Genomic DNA, 17773 nt, shown 5'->3' with positions numbered 1-17773 from the left:
TTCCCTACATGTTTCCTATATGTTTTTGTCACATGCGCTTCCTCTCACGCTTTCACTCATTTCCCATGTTTTTTTATCTAAATTGGTAACCACAATAGTCGACCATGTCAAGACTAGGGTGACGTCTCCTTTACTATATATATATATATATATATATATATATGAAACATTACAATTTTACCCCTCTAACTGAGGAGTTGAATACAGGACTTCTACATGTATATTTGGATCCGGATCTGGATCCATTATATTCTTAACACGCCCCCTCAAACTGAGCATGGTGAATAACCATGGACAGTTTGGACTTCAACAACCAATGTCGGTTTGTAATAAGAGCCTTAGTGAAAAGATTAGCTACTTGGTCCTCTCCTCGAATAAAGAGTGGGTGGATTTCTTTAGCCTCTACTTGTTCTCTAACAAAATGTTGGTCAATCTCCACATGTTTCATTTTACCATGCTGAACAACATTAGTGGAGATGTCTACAACACTACGATTGTCATAATATAATAGGGAACTAGAAATGTGTTGACGAAGACTGAATAAAACATGTTTAATCCATGCAACTTCTGTCGTTACTGCTGCCATAGCGCGATATTCAGCTTCCGTGCTTGAGCGGTCAACAGTTTTTTGCTTTCAGTTGGCCGAAGACACAAGATGAGATCCCAAGTATGCTCCATAACCAATGATAGAACAACTTGTGGTAGGATCATGATCCCAATTTGCGTCAGAGTACAACTTTGATGGATACAGGAGAGGAACATGATTGGGATTTAAAGTATATAAGCCCATCTGAAAGAGTACCCTTAATGTACCGCAAAATTTGTTTCACAACCTCCACATGTTTCACTTGAGGTTTATGCATAAACTGCAAAACTTGATTCACTGAAAAAACAAGATCTGGGCGAGTGAAAGTTAAGTATTGCAGAGCCCCAACAATGCTGCAATATTTTTCTGGTTCTGGAAGATCTACATCATCAGGATATGAAATGCCCAATTGAAATTGAATAGTCATGGGAGTATACACTGGCTTACATTCTAACATCCCGCTGAGTTGTAGAATATCCCGAGCATACTTGTGCTGAGACAGAACCAAGCGATTTGATTGCTGATCTACTTGTACTCCCAAGAAAAAATTAAAGAGGTCCCAAATCCTTCATGTGAAATCGCTGATGAAGATCATCCACATACACCAAGACAATAAGATCAAATTTATCATGATGGACAAAAAGTTAGTAGTTACAATGACTCCATTGAAAACCTAGGGATCTAACTACAGTGCTGAAAGTATCAAACCATGCTCGGGATGCCTACTTAAGGCCATAGATAGCCTTTTTTAATTGAAGCACAGTGGAGTGCGGGTCTCCCTCAAAGTAGCCAAGGGGATGCTCCATATACACCTCTTCATAGAGATCAGCATGGAGAAAGACATTTTTAACATCTAGCTGAAATAGATTCCACCCATTTGATACAACTAAAGATAAAACAATATGGATTGTGCCCATCTGAACCACTAGACTAAATGTTTCATCAAAATCCAGCCTATGCTCTTGAGTGTAACCTTTTGCAACTAACTTCGCTTTAAAGCGCTCAATGTTGCCATAAGATTTTCTTTTAACTTTATATACCCAACAACATTCTTATTTTCAAGCCTAGGCACAACTGACCATGTGCCACATTTCCATGAAGGGCCTTAATCTCTTCATTCATGGCATCAGTCCAACGAGTGTGTTGACTGACTTTAGCAAAGGATCTGGGTTCTTGGATGTGGTCAAGAGCAACTGCATATACCTGAAAATCTAAAGAAAATGCTTCATAGCTGACCCACCTATCAGGAGGGTGATAAACTCGGTTAGACGCATGAGTGGGTATGACCGACTGCTGTAAGGGTGCATGACTGCTAAGGATGGGGCTGATATGATCTATAGCACTGTTAGATTGATTAGCATTAGATGACACAGGCTGATGCATTGACACTCCTGGTGGCTGGCTGGTTCTTCTACTGTATACCTTATCAAAAAACTGAAACCGAGGTTGTACCTTATTAGACAGAGGTACATCTACTGAAGGTGGTGATGTATCTGCAGTAGTATTGTTGGCACCACTTTGTAATGAAATTGATGAGGGCCAAAAGGAATGCAGAGATCTGTGATTAGAAATAGAAGATACACTATCACGTACATCCTCATGAAAGATAACGTATCAGGAAATAATGACCTTATTGGCAGCATGATCAAAGCACATGTATCCCATATATTCATCATCGTAGCCGACGAACTGACATATACTTGCTCGAGGAGATAACTTATTTCGTAAAGGTCCCGTAATGTACACAAAACAACGACAACCATATGCCCTTAGTCAAGAATAGTTAGGATGAACACCATACAACAAAGAGTAAGAAGACTCTCCTTCAAGATTAGAAAAGGCATTCTATTAATCAAATAAATTGCAATATGAAATGCTTCGGTCCATAAACTAGCCTTGAGGTTGTCGTCACACATCATAGTTAGGGTTGTTTCCACGATGTGATGATGTTTTCAATCTGCAACTCTATTTTGTTGATAAGTTCTGGGACAACTCAATTCAAGCTGTATCCCATTATCGTGTAAAAATTGTGTGAATTCTTTTGATAGATATTCACCACCACCATCACTCCGTAAGGCAAGAAATTTTCGAGAAAATTGAGTTTTAACATACAATTTAAATCGACGAAAAATGGGAAGGACTTTGATGCTTGGATTTTAAAAAGTATATCCAGGTGAAACGAGTAAAGTCTTCTTAAAAAATCACATAATATCTAGATTTAGACAAAGACATGACTAGGAAAGGCCCCCAAACATCAGAATGAACAAGTTCAAATGAAAACGAAACTCCCTTATTAGATCTGGAAAACGGAAGTTCATGACTTACAAATTTGACAACTGACACAAGAAGAAGAAGAAAAATTTCTTTCTTTGACATCAATTAAAACTTTATTACATAAGAGGTTAAGAAAATTTGAATTGCAATGGCCTAATCTATGGTGCCAAATATCAACTCCATGACGAACTTTCGAACTTGAAGACGACACAAACAATGAATGACTGGTTAACGATGATGAATACTTTGGAGCTTCTTTTAAGACATAGAGGTTCACGTATCTTCTTCTCTCAGTGAACGTCTGATTCGTGTGAATTCTCTTCACAGAAATAGAAGATGGAGAAAAGTAGACACAAGAATTAGTATCACGACAGAGTTGTGAAACAAAAATAAGATTTTTTTGTATATTAGGAACAAACAAAGTATTTGACAAGGAAAGAAGGTCTTCCTCGAATCTATGTACCAGCCTGGGGAAGAAGATGTCAGAGCATGACCTGGCACAGAGAGCATGTGTGTAGCCCACTGATTGCCAGTCGGATTCTGGTAAGTATTAAGCTGCCCAAAACTCGCATTAAGAGCCTCTAGATCTTGTGAACTCATAACTGAAGGAGGGAAAGTAGATTGGGGCCGGCATAAAATTCGCTGGAGACCGCGGAGTAAAACCAGCCAAGGGAGAGCCTGAAGGCATTGTGGCTGCAAGTACTCAAAAACGAATAAGGATAGGCACGATAGGTGGTCAGTACGTCGGAACATACCGCCAATAACAATTTGAGCAGGTGTGACCTTTCTTCCCGCACATCTGACATATTATGTTTGCTTGATTGGAAGGAGAAGAAGGGGTAGGCAGGATACCTATTCCACATCTACCAGAATTACGTCCACAACCACTTTTTATTCCTCGAGAGGAGCTAAAGTTTTGGCCTGCAATCATAACTTCATGAAACACTTCATCCTTTGAGGATGCTGGCGATATGTTGAACATGACTTCATGCTCCAACAACATGATTTTTAGCTTATCAAATGGTGGATGTGACATAGTACTTGTATAAACAATATGTTATATTCTGGTCCAAGGCATCTGATTGTTTTGGTGCAGATATTCTCATCAGACAGTGGTGATCCTATGGCAGCAAGCTGATCTACAAAAATCTTGACCTTGTTGAGATATTCAACAAGGTTGGAATCACCCCTTTTTAGATCTGCAAACTCTACTTTTAACTGAAAAACCATTGGAGTTGAAATTTCCTCATACCACTTGTGAAGAATGTTCCACAACTCTTTTGCAGGAACTCCTGACAGAATATGAAGCAAAGCTTCGTGAGAGAGGGTAGTCGTAATGAAGGCTACAACAGACTGATCCAGTTTTTGCCAAGAAATAAATTCGGGATTCCAAACCATAATGGTTGAAACTTTCTCTGAGCTCCCATCCTTTACTGTAACTATTTGGGAAACAAATTCCAAAGGCACAGGAATCGACCCATCGAGGTGCTCCATTAAATTATGGCTGCAAAGAAAGAGAATAATTTGTTTCTTTCAGGTAATAAAATTGGAAGAATCGAGTTTCTCAGTGATGAGATGACTGAGCAAGGATGCATTGATGGCAGCCATGGGATTGTAACATGGAAGAAAAAAAGGCAAGAAAGAAAGAAAATTTTCAGATGTAAGAAAAAGATCCGCTGGGTTCCTAATCAAAATCAGATGTTCTTTTATTTTTCAGGAACAACAGCAAAACAAAGTTAAGAACTAGAGATACCCAAGGAACACGTTAGATTGGACCTGACTTTATAAAAAAAAAATCAGGTGGGATGTGATCTAGAGAAATCGATCACGGCACAAAGAATATTTTGTTTTAGGGACTGATGTGATCAAGAAGGATCAATCATGAAAAGATTTAATAATTTTTTTTAAGGTCGACATGATCAAGAGGAAACGATCACGCAATAAAATTGTTTTTTTAGATTGACGTGATCAACAAGAGTCGATGACACGTGACAAAAGAGGATCATATTTTTTTATGATCAGATTTGACTCTAAGAAAAGGGTTGTGAACAAATTGAATCCCTTTCCCCCTTTTTTTTTACATTAAACCTTATCAGATATGACCTATGTCACATAGGTGCGAGTACGAGTGCAGGTGCGGATGCGGCGATACGGTACTTTAAAAAAACTTGGGTGCGGGGGTGCGAGAGGGTATATATATATATACAAAATCTTAAACAAAATTGGCTCTCTATACCTAGACTGATTCAAACCTGGGTTTACTTTAACCCAGGCCTGAATCCGACTGAGTCAAAGTAAACCCACGTCCAGATATGGGAGAAGAAAAAAGCAAAAGGTGTAAATTTTAACAAAAGAAAATGCTTCTTTTTCCGCTCTTCACAGCAAAAATATTAAAAAAAAGAAAATCTAAGGTGCTAGCTGTTGTTAATTTAAATTTCAAAAAAAAAAAAAACATTAAAGGCAAGCAGGTTACAATTGGTTGAGGATAACAAGTGTTAGTTGATGTGACAATACAAAGGGCCACATATCTTCCTTCCTTTGACAAATTTTTTTTTTGAGATAACTCTCTCATTCTCTTTCTCTATTCCAGTGAGATGAAGAAGAAAGAGGACGGCCCCAACCCTCTCTCTCTATTCCAGCGAGATGAAGAATAAAGAGGAGGGCGACCCCAGCCCTCTCTCTCTTTGTGTGGGCAAGCAACCCTCTCTCTCTCTCTCATGACGTATTTTCTGCACCCGCGTCGTGTCGCTTCGATGCGGGCGTGAGGGTCCTTTTGCCGAGTCCCTATGACATAGGATATGATGTGATGCAGTTTTTTTTTTTTTGAATCTAGGTGTTAAGAAAGAACGATAGAGATTTTGAATCTAGGTATAGGGGAGTAAGAATAAGTTTTAAGAAGAAGAATAAGATTTTGAGAGGAGTTTTTGTTTGGCGCCAACACTTAATAGAGCTTACCTCTTCAGTGGCTCTGATGCCATGTGGGAAACTGTTGGAAGAAGTTTCCTGCACAGAAAACAAACAAGAGGAAAAGGAATAGAGAAAGCTGCTGCACCACAATAGTCGATCAAGACTAGGTTGATGTCTCCTTTACTGTATATATATATATATATATATATATATATATATATATATATATATATATATATATATATATATATATGAAACATTACAAGTTTACCCCTCTAACTGAGGAGCTGAATACAGGACTTCTACATGTATATTTGGATCCGGTTCTGGATCCATTATATTCTTAACAATGGAATCATTTATGGACCACATTTCACCAATTTAATGGTTACAAACAAATTTCCAAAGCTAATATTTATATATGGATTGCATTGGTTTGCTTTTAGGTAACATGATAAAGATGAGAAAAGAAAACAAGGGTTACGAGGTGCTATGAACCGTCTTTCTTTTTTGTTTATCACAGTACCTGACATATCTCATTTTTATTTACTTCATTGCGTTATCCGGATTTGATTTCTTTTATGCCATCATTTGTGCCAATTAGAAGATGACATAAGTATGCTTGTATTCTCAGTAATATGCTGTTTTTTCTGTAACAGATTTAGCATTGCAACAGATTTGGTCGAGTGGGCCAAAGATGAAGGGGAACTGGGACTTGCTGGAATTCTTGTATGGATGAGGTTTATGGCAACAAGGCAACTAACATGGAATAAAAATTACAATGTGAAGCCACGGTAAACAGCTTAATACTTCTCCAATCATTTTCTAGTTGGTTGCTGCCATAGAAAACTGCCTAAAGAACATGTTAATTTTTTTCTGTGGAATCAAGTTGTAGAAATCATAAATACTTTATGAATTGCCAAATTTCTTATTCTGAAGGTGTTCTTGTTGCATCTATTTTAGAATAGTAGGATTGCATATCTCACAACTTGTTTTTGCAATTTTTGCAATATTTATTGAAATTTTGGTTTATAACTTTCAATCTTGATGAATGTTATGTACAAAGAATATATTGAACTTGTGTTGATCTTAACGTTGTAAGGTCTACATGGTTTTGATACCCTTCATGTGAAATATTCTCTTTAGGACCAAAACAGCCCTGGAAGATACAAAAAATAACTTACACATATATTTATGGGTAAAAAACAAAAATGCCCAACTAATGATCCGTCCAAGTGGGCTAGGGATACAGCCACATTAAGGTCTATCTCATGGTACTGTACACATTTGGGCTCTCTTCTGGTTTCCTGAAGCAGCAAGAAACAACACATAATTGTGAGATCAAGTATTGAGACTAAGTGTAGAACTATGTGTAATTAAATCAAGCGGAAAGTAAACCATAATGTGCATAAGCACATGAACAAGTATTACAAGGGACAATACAAATTCCAAAGGCAATACAAAAGCACCCAAGTGCATACCATGACTAGAATGAGCCTAAATGTGCACAATCACAAATCCACAAAGGGACAATATACGAGGATACACAAAAGAACACAAGAAACATAAAAAATGATAATGTTTATTGAGATAGAATGCTTAGGAAAAACATTAACATACAAGAGGGGGAAGCACCCCTTTATATACACACTTACTGGTTGTCTCAAAATAGAGCTGGTGGACTGTTCCAACAGCTCTATTGACTAGTCAACTCTATGTTGACTAGTCCAAAAAGAACCAAACTAAAAAGAAAAAGAAGAAAAAAGGGAAAAAATAGGTACACATAGTTATAATATATTTACATATATAATGTATATGTACACATACGTATATATGTAAGTTTGAGGGGAGTGTTAAGTGGTATATATATTTATCTATATATATTTGTTGATCATTGTACATATATATTGTTAAAATGTATATATATAATATACATATACATGTATCTATCTATCTATCTATCCATATATATATATGTATATATATATATATATATATATATATAACTTAACACTCCCCCTTAAACTTACGATGTGATTACCGAAAGTTTGAAAATACTAACACAAAGGGAAGGACCCAAGTCTTCATTGATAATCTTCACCAAATGCTTTCATCGGCTATCTCCATCTTCATGCCGAGATCCATAAAAAACAGAATTTCTTTCTCAACCCATATTATCTTTAAGAACCTGCAGAGAGAACAAAAAACATAGGTTTCAACTACACAAAGGAAGATATCATAACTATATAGTTATTGAAAGAAAAAGTTTTTACCCAATAGTTAAAAAGATAGTTATAGGATATATGTATATAGTTACAAAACAAATATATTTTGAACAATAATAACTTAGATTAATTCATATATGTATATATGAAGAGAGGATGGTTACTTTCCCCAACAAAACATAGAGGAACTATAAACTAAACAATTTTAGAAGCGAGTACAATAGTCATTAATATAGACCCAAGGAATATACTTCAAAATAAACTTTCTTAAAAATTTCTTGGTTAGACAATCATAACCATAAAAACAACATATTTTTCAAGAAAACATAAATTATGAACATAGAAGACTTTTGATCCCTAAAGTCCAAAAGACAAATACATAAATTATCAAGAAGACAAACAATTATGCATAAATAAAGTTCCAAAGGTTTAGGTAAACATTTCAAATAAAGGTACAAATCATTAATTATGCATATTAAATGTATGGGCTCTAAGGGGCTCACAACAAAAGAACTAATTAAATTCATACAAAAAATGCAAGATAACCAACATGGAACAAATCTAAATATCCTCAACATATATATCCAACATGCAATTAAAACATATTTAATGTGTTAAAAATATATAATATAATATAATAATTTATTTATTATTTTATGATTTCTTTTCCTTTTCCTTTTTTTGTCCTTTTTATTTTTGTGTAGTTCAGTTTGAACTAGACTTTTTATCTAGTCAAGATCTACTTAAATCTTGATTAGATTTATAGTCGTTGGAGCTAGTCCAACGATTATAAATAGAGCCGTTGGACTAGCTCCAACGACTCTTTGAGAAGAGCTCATTAAGATCTCTTCTCGTCCACTCTCTTCTTGTATGTATAGGGGTGATCCCCTCTCCTTTGTAATCAATGCTTCTTAAGCATTTTCATATGAAATAAAGTTTCTTATTTTTATCTTGTGTTCTTCCATTTGTACTTTTTTGTGGGTTGTGATTGTAGTGTCTCCCATAGACACCTATTGTAAGCTTTTGTGCTTTTGTGGAGGATCACCATTTCATTACATGGTATCAAAGCGAGAAAGCTTTTAGATCTTGAAAAGCTTTCACCTCATTTTTCGTGCCTCCTTAGCTAAGGGAGATTCATCCTCTTGTTCGTGATTCAAGTGATTTTTGTGCAAACCCTCATTAAAGAAAGAAGATGTGTAGTAAATATTGGCTACACAAATTCGTGATTGTGCTCTTTTTCTTCCTCTATTTTTTCTTTTGTTTTCCTCTCTTCCCATCTATCTTTCTTTTTTTTCTCACCCTTGTAAAGATGGATGACAATGATAAAGTCACTATCATGCCCATGAAGTTAAATGACACCAACTATGTGATGTGGGCTTCAATAATGAGTCACTACATTTGGGGAAAAGGGTTGTAAGGTATAGTTGATGGTTCCGATCTGAAACAAAAACTAATTCTCACAAAAATTAAGAATGAAAAAGAAGTACCTCTCACGGAAGGAGAAAAAAGTAAAGCTTTGGCTACCTATGAAAAAAATTGAAAGAATGGAGGATAGGGCACGCCAAAATTATGTCATGGCTAATTAATAGCGTTGACATCAAGAAATGCTCTAGTCTATCCAAATTTGAGCATGCCAATAAAGCTTGAGAATATCTTAGAAATATGTGTTCCCTTAGAGATATTGCACATGTGTGTAATTTGCAAGACAAAGTTTGGACTTTGACTCAAAAAGATAAAAGTATTAGGGAATATTATAATCAGTTATCCGAACTTTGGGAAGAGTTGGCTCTTCTTGAGCCAAAATGTCATTGTCTTGAAGATATCGAGCTTCGCCAAAAACAACTGGATATGGAACACTTTTATCAATTTATAAATGGTTTAAGGCCGGAATTTGAAACAACAAAATCAGCTCTTTTACATCGAGGAAAGATTCCCTCTATCGTTGACACCATAGAGGAACTAACTATGGAGGAAAATAGACTCAAGAAGAATTCTCCAAAGCATGAAAAAGATTCTGTTCTAGCCGTATCTAGAGTGGGTAATTATGTGCGCACTTATAAGCCAACTCACTTTGGTAGACAAAATAGTGATTTTGACAAAAGAAAAGTCATTTGCCACCACTGTCATGAACTGAGGCACTATAGGCCTCAATATCCTAAGTTAAAGAGAAGAGAAGAAAAGAAAGTTGCATCGGTTGGTTCAAAATCAAAAGATCAAGATGCACCTGTATCTATGACACAATTAATGAAAATCTTTCAATCTCTTCTCAAAGGATCCTCCTCCTCAACTGAAGCCTCAACTGGAGCAACTATCTCATCCTTTTCTGATCCCGGTAACTTTCCTTGGCTCCATGACTCTAGTGCTTCTTTTCATATGATCCCAAATATCAATAGTTTGTCTGAATGTCTTGCAAATAACTCAAGTGTATCAAAAGTTTTCACAACTGATGTAAATATCTTAAAATAAAAGGAATAGGAAATTTTGAAAACCTTCAAAAATCCAAAAAATTCTTTATTGTAGGAGTTAGATATATTCATAAACTAAATCTAAACCTTTTATTTGTTTCTCAAATATCTGATTATGGGTGTAATATGTCCTATTCTCATAGATGTTGGGTGCAGGATCGCCATTCAGGGGAGCTGATTGGGGAAAGTCATAGAGAAGGAGGATTCTATTATATGATTTTTTTGGAAATACCAAAGAATGCCTTCTGTTATAATGTTCAGAAACTAGAGTTAGATCTATGACACAAAAGGCTTGGCCATCCTCGTATATCTAAAATCCAACACTTTTCAAGTTTCGAAAAATTTTGTAATTCTGAAAGTTTTACTTGTAAAGATTGTATTCTTGGCAAAATGAAAAGATTACCATTTTATGATAGAACTTTTGTTTCATCTAGACTACTTGAGTTCATATATTCAAATGTTTGGGGTCCTGCACCGGTCATACCAAAAGGCAGATATGCATATTATGTACTTTTTGTCGATGACTTCTCTAGGCATACTTGGATTTACTTCCTTAAGCATAAATCTGAGTTTTTTTTTTCACATTTTCAGACATTTCACAAAATGGCTAAAAACAAATTTCAAAATGATCTTTTCATTTTTCTCACTGATTCGGGAGAGAATTTATGTCAAAAAAATTTAAAGACTATCTCAATTTACATGGCAAGGACCACTGGGGTAGGTGGAAGGCAAACGAATGAGAGAGAGAGAGAGAGAGAGTTCAGGGAGAGGGAAGGGAGTCGGGTGTCGGAGGTCACCGAGGGGAGGAGTCAGGGGTGTCGGGTGCCCGGCGAGGGGGCGTCGGCGTACGCAGGGGAAAGGTGGCGAGTGAGGAGGGAGAAGAGGGAGCTGCAGCCGGAGGGTTTTGAGACCCCTCCCTTGTGTTCTTATAAAGAACACAGGGGACAGTTAGGGCTGACCCGAGTCCAGATCCGGGTCGGATCTGGATCCAACTCGGGTTCGATACAATTTTTTTTTTTTTATAAAATTGTGGGTTTTAGAGGCAATACAAATGCCAAAGCACCCAAGTGCATACAATGGCTACAAAGAACCTACTTGTGCACAAGCACAAGTCTACAAAGGGACAATACACAAGCCAATCAATGGCTAATACATGAGATCATACGAGGAACCAAAGAGCATACACAAAAGAACACAAAAAACATAAAAAATAATAATGTTTATTGAGATAGAATGCTTAGGAAAAACATTAACATACAAGAGGGGGAAGCACCCCTTTATATACACACTTAGAGGTAGTCTCAAATACAGTTGTTGGAATAGTCCAACAACTATAAATAGAGCTGTAGCTGTTGGACTGTTCCAACAACTCTATTGACTAGTCCAAAAGAACCTAACTAAAAAGAAAAGAAAAAGGGGAAAAATAGTTACAACATATTTACATATATAATGTATATGTACACACATATACTTATAGATACATGTATATGTATATTGTATATATATATATGTATTATATGTATATACATTTTAACAGTATATATGTACAATGATCAACATATATATATATATATATACATGTACAACTTAACAGTGTATCCACTGTTGAAATTTGTTGGCTGCGGCATTTACTCACCACAATCAGGCAGTCTATCACTTGATGTATTTTATATTGCAATAATAAGAGTGAAATTGCCATTTCAGTTAACTTAGTCCAGCAAAATAAAACAAAACAAATAGAGCTAGACAACATTTTTATCGGAAAAAGGTTGAATATCAAGAAGTAGAAACCAAATTTGTGTTTGGTGAACATCATCATATATATTTACTAAGCTGCTATCTACATGAAGCCAAGCTGCATATGGTCCTTACCCATGCATAGCTTGAGGGGGGCTGACATGAAGGTTAACTAGTTATTTACCAGTTAGGATGTGTTAATAATATATTTTTCTGTCTTGTACTCCATTGATAATGGAACTTTTGTAACATTGGCTGTCACCAAGGGTATTTCTATTATTTACCTTGTGACCCCTAGAAACCATACCGGTAATAAATACTAACAAGAAGACAGCATTGTTGTTTTCACTCTTGCTGCCACGGATAGTACTTTTTCATCTTCTTTTTCCTTTTTTCTTCTTTATTCCCCTTCTCTTCTTTCCCTTCTCCCTTCTTCATGGTGAATGCACTCCTGATCCTGCATCTTCTACCTAATGCATTTGACTGAAACAAGTAAACATTGGATGGAGAAAGTTATTTCCTATAGCTGCATAATGCATCTATATAGAGCCTGTAACAATTTTAATAAGAATAGATTCTCGCTTTATTTTCTCATGGGTACTAATTCTTATAATTATCTTTTAATAGGCTTTTCACGAATCGTTTCGTGTCGTTATTGTGCTCAAGTGTCCACTTTTTGTTAAATAACACAAACTTACAATTATATCCTTATCTGTGTTCAGTTAAAATTGCTGTTTGTTTTACTTGCTGCAGTGAGATCAGCAGAGCACAGGATGGTCTTACAGACTCGCTTCAGAGAATATATCAAAGATACCCTCAGTACAGGGAGATCGTGCGAATGATAATGTTTACTGTAGGTCGTGGAGGCCAGGGGGATGTAGGACAGAGGATCCGAGATGAAATCTTGGTTATCCAGGTATTGTATCTGTTTTGTTGTTATTGTTATATTTTATATCTTGCATATTAAGCATCATTATCAACTATGTAGAGAAAAAATGATTGCAAAGGTGGAATGATGGAAGAGTGGCACCAGAAACTACATAACAATACAAGTCCAGATGACGTTGTTATCTGTCAGGTACCTTGTCCAAAACATTGTGGGATTTTAGAGTTGAATTTTCGTTATGAGGAATATACTGAACCTTTTTCTTTTCTTTTCTTTTTCAGGCATTAATTGATTATATAAACAGTGATTTTAATATAGATGTTTACTGGAATACCTTAAATTCTAATGGCATCACAAAAGAGCGCCTTTTGAGTTATGATCGTGCAATTCATTCTGAACCACAGTTCAGGAGCGACCAGAAGGAGGGTCTTCAACGGGACTTGGGAAACTACATGAAGACATTGAAGGTTTGACATAGAATCTGTTAGGCAGTTGCAACCTATCTTACTACCAGAAGCTTTGTGTAATTGTAAACGCCTAGATGACTTATCTCACCTATCAGGATAATATTTCTAAATTTTGCATGAGTCTTGTTTTTTCATGGTCATTTTGTTTCTTTTTCTTTTTCTTGAAGTAATATGGAATCATATGTACATGTATTGTTCAAATATTATGTTATTAGGACTTTGATATTAAGGGTATATTTGATTACATCTCATGTGATTTGAAATCAGGTGAGATGGAATCAAATGTGATTTGAAGTCATATGATTTCAAATCACATATTCCACCATGTGATTTGGAATCACATGAGAGTCACTTCAAATGTGATTTCTGTTGAATATACTAAGAAAGAAGGATAGAGGCTAGGGTTAGAGGAGGTACAACAAACCAAAGAAGCGAACAAATGTTCTATATTTTGATATCGTAAATGAGAGCTTTTTAATACTATACAAGGGCCGATCCCTTGAGACATTAGAAAGAAAAATAGATGAAAAGACTAGTATACCCCTTTATTATAAGGTATGCACATATTAGCATAATAAGTTACTTTACATAACTCTATGATACACTATAGTATACAGACTTTCAATACTCCCCTTCAAACTTAGAAGGATGTAAAAGAATCATTCCAAGTTTGGAAAGGGAAGAACTTAAATGCAAAGGAAAAAGACTTTTTGTAAATACATCTACAATTTGATTCTTTGAGTTGACATGCTCCAAAGCTATAATCCCATCTTCATAAGCCCTTCGTGTATAATGACAGTATATTTCAATGTGCTTAGTGCGCTCATGAAACTTTGGATTCTTTGTAATATGAATAGCACTCATATTGTCACAATATAGCTGAGTTTTTTTTTCATATAGAATTCTCAATTCCTTTAATAACCATTGAATCAAAATAATCTCAATCACAACTTGAGCCATCGCTCTGTATTCAGCTCCTGCAATGCAACTCTTTGCTACTTCTTGCTCTTCCACAAGATAAGGGTGCTTCTAAGAAAAATACAAAACCCTGTAATAGAAAGTCAATCTATAGTAGGGCGTCCAAAATCAGCATCATAGAAGGCTTTCAACTCTTTGTCAGACGAAGATGACAAAAGCATGCTATAGTGCATAAAATCTCTGACATACCTAATGATCCTGAGTATGGCTGCCAAGTAAATCGATTTGGAAGCATTCATAAATTGACTCACTACATTACCTGCATGAGTTATATCTGGTCTGAATATAGTCAAATATATAAGGCTCCTGACTAACTGTCTGTATACTACATGATCCTCTATCTCAACACTATTAGTTGCCCTCATCTTCAAGTTTGACTCCATAGGAGAATTTACTTGTTTGGAGTCACCTGTGGACCTTGCTTTTACAACCAAATATAACATATTTATGTTGGGACAAGTACAATCCCCTAGGAGAGTAGGTTATCTCAAGCCCAAGAAAATACTTCAACCGCCCCAAGTCTTTCATCTCAAACATATTGCCCTCATCCTAGAAAACTCTAGGATGGAATGCCCCCCCCCTCTTGGGAGGCCTTCCTTAGCAATTAGGCAAGTTTTGTCTTTGGTTAAAAATTTGGTTTTTGGTAACTTTTAAAAACCTTTGAATTTAAAACTTTAACTTCATTTTTTTTTGTTTAAGTCAACAAGAGATTGTTAGAATTCCACCTTGGCACCTGTATTGAGAAAGGAGAGAGAGAGAGAGACGAAGAAAAGGATACAAGAGGGGGTTGTGGCTGTCACGATTTTTGTATTGAAATCGTGACCTAAAACTGTGCATTTATATTTATATTACACAGGTGTGGATCCGGGTCTGGTGTATCCAGACCCGATTAATAAAAGGTTTACATGGCTCGGGTCCTCTGTACATAATCTTTACATGGATCGGGTCGGATCCTTGGTCGGATCCTTTGCACCTTTTTCACCCCCCCTCAAGTTGATCATGGTTTTGGACCATGAATAACGTGCTTTTAAGCATCCAAAAACGATTCTTTGTTAACCCTTTGGTAAATATGTCTGCAACCTGTCTTTCAGTACTGACAAACTCAGGCTCAATCTCTTTTTCTTTAACCTTCTGTCTCACAAAGTGTTGGTCGATCTCAATGTGCTTGGCACGACTGCGATGTACTGGATTGAATGACATGTTGATAGCACTTTGGTTGTCACATAGCAAGGTAGTGTGAGAGATCTTTTCTCCTACTTCAGTTAGTAGATGCCTGATCCATGTCACTTTGGCAGTAGCAACAACCATGGATCTATACTCAACCTCAGTGCTTGATCTAGCAATAGCCTTTTGTTTTCTACTGCTCCAAGAGACTAAATTTCTTCCAATGAAGACACAATATCCTGATGTAGATCTTCGTTCGTCAGGATCTCCTGCCCAGTCTGCATCACAATATACAGTAAGCTCGTGCTCATCTTTGCCATATGACTGTGGTGAATATATCAATCCATCCCCAATAGTCTCTTTCAGATATCTAAGGATCCTCTTGACCGCTTCCATATGTCCAGTACGTGGCGCATGCATAAATTGAGACACTTGATTGACTGAATAAACAATATCAGGTCTAGTGAATGTGAGGTATTGTAATATTGCTATTATGCTTCGATACCTGGTGGGGTCATCACACAGATCTTCATCATGAGCGCTAAGTTTTTGATGAAGCACACTCGGAGTTCCTAGAGGTTTGCAGTCTTTCATGCCCGCCTTGCTGAGAACATCTACGGTGTACTTGTGCTGAGTGAGTGTCAAGCCATGAGCCTGGTTATCAACTTCTACACCAAGGAAATAACGTAGAACTCCAAGATCTTTCATTTTGAACCTCTGACCTAGTAAGTCTTTTACTTCTTGGATGTGGCCCGCAGAGTTTCCTGTGATAATAATATCATCGACATAAATTAATAATAGAGTGGTCATAGGCTGACTTTTAAAAATAAATAATGAGTGGTCCAGCATGGAACGTGAAAATCCATGTTTCTGAATCTCTAGCGAGAAGCTATCAAACCAAGAGCGAGATGCTTGCTTCAGATCGTAGATAGCTCTTTTTAACCTGCACACATGGGTTTTACAATTTTGTTCTTGATATCAAGGGGGTTGCTCCATGTATACTTTCTCCTTCAAATCCCCATGCAAGAATGCATTTTTTACATCAAGCTGACTCAACTTCCATCCAGGTTCAACAACCAGGGAAATGATAATTCGAATCGTTCCCATTCTTACAATCGGACTAAAGGTCTCATCATAGTCTTGCCCTGCTTCTTGAGTGAATCCTTTTGCCATAAGCCTTGCCTTGTATCGTTCAATGGTTCCATCTGGCTTGTACTTTATTTTGTAGACCCATTTACATCCGACATGTAGGCATTAGTAGAGATGGATTTGAGAGTATCCATGGAGGCTATGGTATAGGAGAAAGAAACAAAAGTGGAGAAAGGATTTTAGATTTTGGTTTGTCCTATGATATGATCTTAGCAAACACTTAGTTTAGGAAGAGGGAGTCTCACCTAGTAACATTTAAAAGTGGGGTTAATACGAGTAAGATAGATTTTTTCCTACTTAGAAAGAGAGATATGGGTTGTTGTATCGATTGTAAGGTTATACCGGGAGAAAGTGTAGCTACACAACATAGAGTCTTAATTTTAGATATTAGAATTAGACAATGCCGCAAAAGGGATAGACATAGGATAGATCCTAGAATTAAGTGGTGGGCACTGAAAGGAGCTAAACAAGGAATGTTTGTAGAGCAGGTTGTTAAGGAAGCTGATTGGTGTCTCGAGGAGGATTCAGAATCAATGTGGAATAAGATAGCGGGTGGTATGAGAAAAGTGGCTAAGGAGGTATTGGGTGAGTCTAAAGGTGGTGCACCGCTAGGCAAAGATACATCATGGTGGAACAAGGATGTGAAATTAGCTATTAAGGTTAAAAAAGAGTGTTATAGAAATCTAAGTAAGAGACGTGATAATGAGAATTTGGAGAAGTATATGATAGCAAAGAAGGAAGCTAAAAAAGTAGTTTGAAACGCGAGAGATAAGGTATATAAGGAGGTTTATGACAAGTTGGATACCAAAGAGGGCGAGAAGGATATTTATAGGCTTGCAAAGATGAGAGATAGGAAATCGAGGGATCTGGGTATGGTTAGATGAGTTAATGTCGGATTTTGGATTTGTCGGGTTAGCCTCAGACCACTCCTTGTT

The 17773-nt window shown here is 36.5% G+C and overlaps 1 protein-coding gene across 3 annotated transcripts in view; it reads left to right on the top strand.

The window, feature by feature from the left end:
- LOC149834024 (alpha-glucan water dikinase, chloroplastic-like) overlaps nt 1-17773 on the top strand; it is a 107897-nt gene that overhangs the window by 57158 nt on the left and 32966 nt on the right. For all 3 annotated transcript variants that reach the window (XM_090011184.1, XM_090011183.1, XM_090011185.1), the window contains exons 14-17: nt 6427-6561; nt 12948-13110; nt 13183-13272; nt 13362-13547. In XM_090011184.1, coding sequence (XP_089867310.1) covers nt 6427-6561; nt 12948-13110; nt 13183-13272; nt 13362-13547 — 574 coding nt within the window. The remainder of the gene's footprint in view (nt 1-6426; nt 6562-12947; nt 13111-13182; nt 13273-13361; nt 13548-17773) is intronic.

This window comes from Nuphar pumila, chromosome 6 (genome assembly GCF_984573655.1).
Source record: "Nuphar pumila chromosome 6, dmNupPumi1.hap1.1, whole genome shotgun sequence".
Lineage (NCBI taxonomy): Eukaryota > Viridiplantae > Streptophyta > Magnoliopsida > Nymphaeales > Nymphaeaceae > Nuphar > Nuphar pumila.
Note: the sequence above shows the minus strand (reverse complement) of the source record. Positions and strands in the feature narration are given on the sequence as shown.